We start from the raw sequence: 10,455 nt of genomic DNA on the forward strand, positions 1-10,455 counted from the left end.
TTTTATAAAATCATATTTCCCGAAATAGCTACCCGTATTTTAGCCCGCCTTATCACACCGGGTGGCTTCAAGTAATTTCCCTACTAGCAACACGTGTATCAAGCCCACCGTATTTCACCGCATGCATATCAACCTCAAGCCTTATACCACCTCATGCGTATCAGTATCACAACATAATCACAACTCGTACCACAAGTTCCCATATGCCACAACTTGCCAAAAGAATCAACAATATCAATATTTCCATAACAAATAGCACTAGGCTCAACCACAATGTGTACAAGCATCTCAACAATAACAAAATAAGAGTGAATAGAGAAAGATATCTCAACAATGACAAAATAAATATGAATAGCTCAACAAGAAAGATATATCAACAATTAAAAACTTCACCTCAACGGGATAATGACTTTCTCAACTTCAACGCCGCAAACTCAACAATAAGATATTTCAATTACAAGTAATTCAACAATTTAAATATGTAACAAAATACAAGGAAGGCAATAACCTCAACAAAAGTATAAAAGAGCCATTTAGCAAGTAACGTGTGAAACAATGTGTTAACAATGTCAAATTAAGGATAGATTAGCACATGAAAGGGTGGATTAACAATGAAAGATATGACATATTAAGACAATTCAATTAAAAGCATGAAAAGAGTCTAAATAGCAGAAACCGATCAATTACCAAATATAGCCCGTGTACCCACTCGTCACCTTGCGTACACAGCTTTCACATAACACAATTAGCACAAACAAATCATTTCCAAAGGGGTAGTTCTCCCACACAAAGTTAGGCAAAATACTTACCTTAAATAGGCCAATTCAACCCTTGAAAATATCTTTTCCCAAAAAAATCTCGTCCTCGTGGCTCAAATCTAACCGAAATTGATTTAATATCATCACACAATGGAAGGGAAAACAATTACAATAGATAAAGTTATGATCTTTATACTTTTTCTAAAAAGTTAACATAAGTCAATTTGGGGCCGCCCGGTCAAAACCTAGGTCCAAGGGTAGGTTTCAACTATCCATAACCTCACGAATCTATATATTTGATTAGTTTCAAAATCCGAGTCTAAATCGACTCTCAAAACTCAATTTCTCATTTTTCTTTTCATAAACTTGACGAATTTCCCAATTTTTCCTCCTTCATTCACATGACTTTGATGTTAAATCTAAGATATATTGATGAAATACAGTTAGCCATTAATTAGAATCACTTACCTAATGTTTGTAGATGAAAATTCCCTCTCCAAATCGCCTCCTACCGAGTCTAGGGTTCTAAAATAAGATAATATATTGAAAAATCCTGACTACCAGCCCTTATGACCAGCTGCAGATGTCGCATTTGCGACAAAATACGAACCCATGCAATTGCGAATCAAGGATCGCATTTTCCAACCCTGACAACCTCAACAAAAGTCGCAATTGCGACAAAGGCTTCGCAATTACGAAGCTGGCCACCATCGCAAATGCAACCAGATGATCGTAATTGCGAACTTGCCCTCAAGCCTGCTGAGTTTGCAAATGCGAAGGGGAAGTCGCATTTGCAATATCTTACCACCCCTCCGTCACCTTTGCAATTGCGAGGCTGGTTTTCGCAATTGCAATAACAGAGCACCAACACACCAACAATTCTATTTTCAGTTGAAACCATTCCGAAACATGTCCCAAACTCATCTGATCCCTCGGGGCTCCAAACCAAACATCCACCCAACTCGCAAAATATCATACGAACTCACTCTCGCGATCAAAACACAAAAATAACATCTAGAACTACGAATCTGACACCAAAACGCATGAATTTCAAAGTAAAGTTCAAGAACTTCTAAAATTGCAACTAAGCGTCTGAATCCTATCAAATCAACTCCAAATGGTACCAAATTTTGCAAACAAGTTCTAAATAACATAATGAACCTATTTCAAGTCCAAAAATCAAATTTTGAACTCGATAGCTAAAATTCAATCTACGGTCAAACGTTTCAACTTCAAATTGCCAAATTTCGGCAAAACAACACAAATCAACCTACAGACTTCCAAATTCAATTCTGGGCATACGCCCGAGTCCGAAATCACGATACAAGGCTATCAGAGCTATCAAAAATATCGCTCTAGGGTTGTTTTCATAAAAGTCAACCATTGGTCAACATAAATAACTTAGTCTTCTAAGCCAAGAATCAAAGGGTCCAAATCAATACGAAATCTTCCCGCAACGAAACTATTCAACCCCATAAGTCATAAAACCATAAACACATATGTGTGAAGTATCAAAAGAGGAAACGGGACACAATTACACAAAATAACTGATTGGGTCATCACAACTGCTTATTGTCATCAAAGAAGAATCAATCTAGTGTATCAAGTTTATGATGGTGTATTATAATTCTGATCTTGCATGTCCTTTATGCAAATAAAATAGTTTAATATCTTTATACTAATAATGTAGATGAGGTTTTACACTGTTAGGTCAACTAACGTGCATAAAAATTAAGGTTAGCCTAAAAAATAAAATAAAGTATCCACTACAACAAGTTAACATAGCTCAAAACAAAAACCTAGCTCACAAGGAAACCCTAAAAACCTCTCTGTACAAGGTGACTGACTGCTACAGTACACAATGCCTTTCCCAAGAATGCCGCTTCGACGACCAGTGGTGGAAAACCCTCGGACAACCACCAAGAAATGCCAATCAATATACAATAACAAATCCACCAAATTCCTATTGCAAACATCTCCCTAGTAGCCTCAGATTTGCAGAGTGGAGGTAGGGATATAGTAGAGACAAATCACATGGACAGTCCAACAAATATTTCACCCGATTCAATACTGAATCGACCAGATCCATAGACTGGAGATATGTGTCCAGTATAATATCAAAATATCAACAATGATTTGGAGGCTCGAACTATAATAACTGATAACAATGACCAAATTAAATCACACCAGCTGAATGGGAATGGAGGTCAAACTTCCCAAATAGAACAAGGTTAATGCCAATCGGTAGGTATTGAAATAGCGAATCTACCCAACGAACACATTGATGGGAAGAACATCACATCAATGCAAGAGAGAACTAGTAATAGTGTAGGGAAAGGAAATGAAATGCACAAAAGTCACATAGTTCGTTTGGTCGCAGATGTGCAAATATCAGATATTCGAAGAAATGCCACAGTCAATCCTAGCAACAAGTTGAAGGAGAAAATTGATGTACATGCTTACCAACATGATGCTGAAAGTAGTCGTCAAGGTAATTCAAACAGAAAACAAAGAAAGAAAGGATCAGCTATCAAGATAGCAGGAGATAATGAACTACAGGGTAAGGACACTATGTCCCAAATCCCAGCTATAGAAGCTCAGATTTTCGACCAAAATAATGGTCCTGTTGCACAAGTGCAAATGCATGCAGCAAAGAATGCCAAGAACAAAGTCGTGCATACCCTTCCAGTTAATAAAGAGACTCCCAAAGATATCATCCAACTTTGACTAGCATATTCCTCCAAATCAGAAACCAGCAATAGCTAACTCTCTAATTAATCCCAATCTGAACACAGGTCCAAAAGAATCCAGTTCACAAATCAAAAAACTTACCAACAATCCAACACCACCACCACCCACTGTTACACATTCTTTAGCAATCAAATTAAGAGCTAAACTAAAAGGTGAGGCAACCCCAATTACCTTCACCCCACCAAAGATCACAACCAAGCAGGGATAACCAGTCGTCATATTTACAAGGAAAGACTACATGATCACTTTCACTAGCAGATGTCAATACACTATCGTAGGTATGTTAACAATGCCTAGGATGGAACAGATCAGGATGAGATTCATTGCATAGACAGAACTTAAAGGAGGAATCAAAATAGCTCATTTCAATGCTAGAACAGTCTACATTGACCTTGAAAATGAGTATGATCACACCACTATTTGGACAAAGCAATTCATGTTTATACAGGGACAGAGAATGTAGCTACAAGCATGGACACCTAATTTTAAAGCAAATTAAGACTCGCCTATTGTTCCTACGTGGGTGATAGTACCAGAACTACCTTAGCACCTATACTATATGAAGGTCCTCGCTGTTCTGCTATCACCAGTAGGTAAGGTGTTACATCTTGATGCCGCATCAATGCAGAAGACAAGGGGTAGTGTTGCAAAAGTTAGGGTGCAGATTGACTTGACAAAATAGAGGCCACAACATGTCTGGCTTGGATTTGATGAATAACAAGATGTGAATGGGGATGGTCAATGGCTTGAAGTAGAATATGAGGATTTGCCTACATTTTTCCTACATTGCAAATATTTGGGGCATGAAAATCAATATTGTCCAATCAAAAGAAGAGAGGAGGAGAGAAAGAGAGAAGGACGGAGTTGAAGCAGTAGGTTTAGATTGCACCCAAAACACACACCCCCCCCCCCCAGACAACTATGGGAGCAGAGACATGAAAAAACCATAGAATCAGATAGTACAAATGCAGGACAAGGAAAAAACTGAAAGGGAACAGCAGGTAACACAGGATCAAAGCAAGGAAGTAACAGAAGGACACAAATAGAAGCAAGCAATACAAACTAGAAGTGAGGAATAACCATTCCAAGGATAAGTGGCAATCACAAAAGAGGACAAATTTCAATAGTATTAATGTCAAGACCAAATAACAGAAAAACAATCAACCAATGCATATAATTAATGAGAACCAACCACCCGAGATCACCCAGACAACAAATATGATTTCCAATCAACTAGAGGACCCCAAAAAGGCACAAGAAAGGGTGGAGATTGATGATGTCGAAGGAAGAGTTGAAGAGCCTCATGCTTTGCAGGAAAGGGCTGAAGGACCTGCTAACATTGGGATAGTTAATACAGAGACTGAACTGGGGCAGATTATCAATTCTCAGGAGGAAGATCATAAGAGTATGGTAGATTGAGGAAAATGAGGCAATTGACAAGGCAAAGGGAAGTAGCTGCATTGACTATCACTAAAACACATAATGAACCTTTATCATCTGCAGTAACATTGAATAAATCAGAGGAAGCAGTAGCAACAGAGAATGGATCTCAAATAACACCACCAACAAGGACCAAGGAAATGGGAGTTGGACCACTAGAAGCACACTCATCTCAATTTGAGACAATAAGACCAATGGCAAAAGAGTCACCCACAACTAATCTTAAGGAAGAAGGCCCCAACGAAAATGAAACAACTATAACAATGGTGGAACAATGCCAATTGAACAATTCTTCTCTTTCTGGGCTAGAGGAGGATGAACACAAGTATATGCAGGCTGACGAATAATTAGTTTCCGGTGATGAATATGATAGTGACCAGCTTCATGACTTGGAGGGAGATGGCTCTCAATTACATGAGACTAATAGGGTGTTGATGCAATATGAGAAGGTGAATGAGGATCGGGCGATTGTTACAAGGGAATTTGGAAATTTGCAGATATCTTGTTCATCAGCCACAGAACAGGGTATGCAATTGCAACTAAATGCTCTAGTAAAGTCACCATTATAGACACTGCACGACCTAGTCACTCAACATGGTTCTATTGGAGCAACATAAACTTGAAGAAGAAGAGGATAATGAATCAAATGCTGGAAACTTCTACCAAGTGGCAAGAGAAGCTGACCTATCCCCTAGATTTAATTCAAAAGGAGGCAAGAAGTAAAAGAAGCAAATTCAGAACAAAGAGCTACAAAAACCAACCAGAATACTGCCAAGGAGGGCAACATCACACTCCAAATAGTGATTAAAATACTCATTTGGAATATCAGATGTGTCAACACTCAACAGGACTTTCCAAGGGTGATTACTATGCAAAGGGAGCAAAAATTCTTTGTCATCGCATTAATGGAACGTTTCCAGAATGCAAGTCATATTCAAAGGTACAAACGAAGGCTAAATATGGATAGTGCATTTCCAAATATAGATGGGAAGATATGGTTATTCTTTGATGATGTGCTGGAGTAGGAATTGGTCATAGATATATAACAATAGGTGATAGTGAAGGTATTACACCAAGAACTTGAACAACTGTTAATAATGATATTTGTGTATGCAAAATGCTCATCTCTGGAGAGATTGGAACTCTGGGATAATCTGTATTATTTGGCAAGTAATATGGAGTTACCTTGGCTAGTAGGAGGGGATTTCAATGTGGTATTACATAAGGATGAGAAAATAGAGGGCTTATCAGTACATCCGCCAGAATATGATGATTTTTCCTTCTGTACAAACTCATGTGGATTATTGGATCAAGGATACAAGGGTAGTCCATTCACTTGGTGGAATGGCAGGCCTAATGTAGCCATTATATTCAAAATATTGGATAGGATATTTGTGAATTTACCATTTCAAAATATGCTTCCTATAATAGAAGTTGAGCACTTAATTCGAACTGGATCAGATCATGCGCCACTACTGATGACTGGAGGAAAAAAAGCTGCAAACTTTGCTAGACCATTCAGATTCTTGAATTTCTGGACAAAGCATGAAACCTTCATGTAAGTTGTAAAACAGAACTGGCATGCAGATTTCATTGGAGACCCCTTTTTGATGTTCAAGCACAAGCTGAAGAAAGTAAATACAACACTATCACAATGGAGTAGGCAGACCTTTGGGGACATATTCAAACAATTAGAAATACTAGAAGATATTGTGAAGGTTAAAGAAATGTTATTTGAAGAGGAGTCAATAATAGAGAACATAATCATCCTTCAGAGAACTCAATCAGAATTGAAGAAATACCTAAGTTTGGAAGAGCAGTACTGGAAGAAGAAACTTGGAATGACTTGGTTTGCTGAGGGTTATAGAAATAAGAGATTCTTCCACAATCATGTCAATGGAAAAAGGAAGAAGTTACAAAAAAATGTACCCAGGATGGAACAGGGAATTGGCTAGAAGACCAAGATCAAATTGCTATTGCCGCAGTTGAATTCTTTCAAAATAAGTTCTCAAAACAGGGAAACCCTACAAAATTTTCAATGCTTAACAATGTTCCTGCTATGGTATCTATGGATCACAACTTGGAGTTATGTAGCTATCCAACGTTAGAAGAGGTTAAAGCAGCTGTTTTTGGGTTAAATGGAAATAGTTCCAGTGGTCCCGATAAATTCACTAGCATGTTTTATCAAGAATGTTGGGAGATCATCTGCAATGACATTCACAACATGGTATTACATTTCTTTGGAGGGGCAGCATTACCAAAATCCATCACTCATACAAACTTGGTTATGCTACCAAAGAAACAAAGACCAGAATCATTTTCAGACCCAAGACCCATCAGTTTGAGTAATTTCGTCAACAAAGTACTATCCAGATGTCTACATAACAGATTAGAAAAGTTCTTACCTGAGTATATCTCTCCAAATCAATCTGGATTTGTGAAAGAAAGAAGCATATTTGAAAACATACTTCTTACACAGGAAATAGTCACAAACATAAAGAAGAGGGGTAAACCTGCTAATATGGTGATTAAACTTGACATGTCGAAGGCGTATAACAGAGTATCATAGAAGTATTTGATGCAGGAATTAAGAAAAATGTGGTTTGCAGAACATTTCATCACCCTGATCTAGAACCTATTATCCAACAATTGGTACTCAGTACTAGTTAATGGACAATCGTCAGAATTCTTCAAATCAGCAAGGGGAGTGAAGCAAGGAGATCCACTCTCCCCAGCACTATTCATATTGTCTGCAGAGGTGCTCTCTAGGTCACTGAACAGATTATTTGAGGATGAATAATTTCGGGGATTTGGTATGCCCAAGTAGACAGAACACCTAAACCACTTAGCATATGTTGATGATACCATAATTTTTGCATCAGCTCATCAATCCTCCTTGACAAAGATCATGACAGTATTAAGCAGCTATGAATAGATCTCTGCTCAGCAAATCAACAGGGCTAAGAGCTCTTACCATATGCATGCAAATGCTGCTAATGATCTAATACAGAAAGTGGAAGACATCACAGGATTCACAAGAGGTCAGTTTCCATTCATGTATCTAGGGTGCCCCATCTTCTACACTAGAAGAAGGAAAGACATTTATCAAGATATTATCAAAAAGGTGAAGGCTAAGCTACATGATTGGAAAGGGAAGCAATTATCATCTTGATGAAAAGCAACACTAATCACTAGTGTTCTGCAAAGTATGCCAGTGTACCTACTCTCAGAACTGGATCCACCTCAAAACATTCTGAAATACCTACACAAAATATTTGCCAGATTCTTTTGGAGCACCAAGGAAGAAGGGAGGAGCAGACACTGGGCAAGTTGGCAGAAGCTATGTACTCATGAAGAAGAAGGAGGCCTTGGCTTTAGATCATTGAATGATATATCAAAGTCATTATTTGCGAAGCTGTGGTGAAGATTTAGGACTGCAAAGACTTTGTGGTCATACTACATGTGGAATAAGTACTACAAAAAAGAGATACCTACTGAATTGCAAAAAAGGATCCCATGTGTGAAAACAGATGTTGAATGCAAGGGAACAAGTAGAGCATGAGATACTATGGGAGATAAAAAGTGGCACAATAAACATATGGCATGAAAATTGGACTGGGCTGGGAGCTCTCTATCATGTCCTACCTCCAGACTTCAGTATTGAGGAGAAATTACAAGAGGTGGCAGAACCGAGGCAAGGAAGAGAATGGAATGGCACACTAATTGACCAGAATTTCCCAAAAGACGTTGTTGAACATATAAAAAAGATCCATTATGACAGTAGAAGGGAGCGGTGGGATAAACCATATTGGATGCCAACTTCATCAGGTAAGTTTACTATCAATAGTTCTTGGCAAATCCTGAGGCATCGAGTAAATCCAAATCAAGAATTCAGAAAAATGTGGACAAAAAGACTACCATTCAAGATCTCATTCTTTTTATGGAGATTGTAGAGACACAAACTGTCAACTGATGACTTAAGAAGGAAACAGGGATACATATGTGTTTCCAGATGTTGGTACTGTCAACATCCCCAGGAAGAGACATATGAAGATATTTTTCTGACAAGCAACACAACAACAAAGGTATGGAAACAGTTTATGGCAGCTGCAGGCATTACTGAACCAGTAATACAAGTGAAGCAAGTTGTACGAGCATGGTGGAATGCAAAATATTGCCCAAAATTGCAACCTTTGTTTCAAGCAACACCAGCTATCATTACATAGGAACTGTGGAAAAGGAGAAACACAGGAAAGTATGGAGGAACAATCTCAACAAATAGAGTCATACATGAAGTCAACAAGACACTTCATTACTTGGCAAAGATAAGGTATCCATGGCTAACAAACATACTTGCTTTGTGGGCAAATGTGATCCAATTCTTTGGAGCATACAAGCCAATACTGATCACCAAGAGAGTTAATTGGCCACCTCTATATGCAGGCTGGTATAAGTGTAACACTAATAGAGCCTCGAAAGGAAACCCAGGGCCTAGCTCAATTGGATTTTGTGTTAGAGATGAGGCTAGAGATCTAGTGTATGCAAAGTCAATCGACACAGGTGTGACCACAAATGTTGTAGTTGAAGCACAAGCAATACTCCAGGGACTAGAATACTGTGTTACACACGAGAAGCACCCACTGATATTGGAGTCTGGCTCATTGACTTTGAAGAAAGACATAGAAGGGGAATGGGACTCACCCTGGTGTATAAGTGCAGAAGTCCAGAAAATTAAGGAGATAAAAAATTATTTCAATGTGATCCTTCAATATATATTCAGAGAAGGCAATACTCTCGCAGATTTTATAGCTAATATAGTATTTTCTGGTGCAGCTACAAATCAATTCCTCTCTTTCTCTAAACTGCCCAGTACAGGGAAGAGAATAGTAAATCTTGACAAGCTACAAATTCCTAACCTAAGGGTTAGGATTGCAAAAAGGAGAGATTCAGATTAATGAATCAGTACATCTGTGTACTAATGTTAAATACAATGGCTTCTCCAAGATATCAAACACAAGTTAGTCCTTCCAGTTACTCATCAATTATTCATCCTCAAGCTTGCATTACTGGTGTAACAACAATGGTCTTGGCAGCTTTATTACACTGATTAAGATGGAAAGCTTTGGACATGTTATTGAATGTATGGTGATGTATCACCTACCAATGGTATTAGCATTGTATAATGCTTATTCTGGAAAATGTATAGCACCACACGGGAAGAAACTGTAACATTTGTTCTGGTTTATGGATCAAGTGTTTAGTGCAACTGATTGTCTTCTGCTGGATTTCTCATTTTCAATCGAAAATGGACAAGTTATTGTGGGATAAGGATCGTGGGCAATCTAATCTACCAGTCGACTAGTCACAACAATTGGAAAGACAAAGGTCTCAAAGTGTTTGCACACCCCATCATAAGTTTGGACAACAACAATAATTGGAGGTGTACGTTAGCGATTCAAGTTGGCATAATCCTTTTGGTACGCAAAATATGGTGCCTGGTGAGAGC

The 10,455-nt window shown here is 38.3% G+C and overlaps 2 protein-coding genes across 2 annotated transcripts; both read left to right on the top strand.

Moving 5' to 3' along the window:
* Positions 1-6,046: 6,046 nt before the first annotated feature.
* On the top strand, positions 6,047-7,518 carry LOC142173503 (uncharacterized). The gene is made up of 3 exons (XM_075239103.1): positions 6,047-6,507; positions 6,613-6,874; positions 6,967-7,518. Exons 1-3 carry the CDS (start codon positions 6,047-6,049, stop codon positions 7,516-7,518), a joined length of 1,275 nt encoding a protein of 424 aa, XP_075095204.1.
* Positions 7,519-8,479: 961 nt separating this feature from the next.
* Positions 8,480-9,904, top strand: LOC142173504 (uncharacterized). Its single transcript, XM_075239104.1, has 3 exons — positions 8,480-8,821; positions 8,903-9,076; positions 9,176-9,904. The coding sequence occupies exons 1-3, from the start codon at positions 8,480-8,482 to the stop codon at positions 9,902-9,904; spliced, it is 1,245 nt and encodes a 414-aa protein (XP_075095205.1).
* The last annotated feature ends 551 nt before the right edge of the window (positions 9,905-10,455 follow it).

The sequence above is a fragment of the Nicotiana tabacum genome, chromosome 19, assembly GCF_000715075.1.
Source record: "Nicotiana tabacum cultivar K326 chromosome 19, ASM71507v2, whole genome shotgun sequence".
In the NCBI taxonomy this organism is placed as follows: domain Eukaryota; kingdom Viridiplantae; phylum Streptophyta; class Magnoliopsida; order Solanales; family Solanaceae; genus Nicotiana; species Nicotiana tabacum.

What these genes read in the sequence shown, in the direction of transcription:
- LOC142173503 (XM_075239103.1), top strand. Translation starts at nt 6,047, where the DNA reads ATGATATTTGTGTATGCAAAATGCTCATCTCTGGAGAGATTGGAACTC. An exon ending in ACAAAGCATGAAACCTTCAT is followed by an intron (nt 6,508 to 6,612) that starts GTAAGTTGTAAA and finishes ACAATGGAGTAG; the next exon opens with GCAGACCTTTGGGGACATAT. An exon ending in GGAAGAAGTTACAAAAAAAT is followed by an intron (nt 6,875 to 6,966) that starts GTACCCAGGATG and finishes TTCTCAAAACAG; the next exon opens with GGAAACCCTACAAAATTTTC.
- LOC142173504 (XM_075239104.1), top strand. Translation starts at nt 8,480, where the DNA reads ATGTTGAATGCAAGGGAACAAGTAGAGCATGAGATACTATGGGAGATA. An exon ending in GGCAAATCCTGAGGCATCGA is followed by an intron (nt 8,822 to 8,902) that starts GTAAATCCAAAT and finishes TGGAGATTGTAG; the next exon opens with AGACACAAACTGTCAACTGA. An exon ending in CTGCAGGCATTACTGAACCA is followed by an intron (nt 9,077 to 9,175) that starts GTAATACAAGTG and finishes ATCATTACATAG; the next exon opens with GAACTGTGGAAAAGGAGAAA.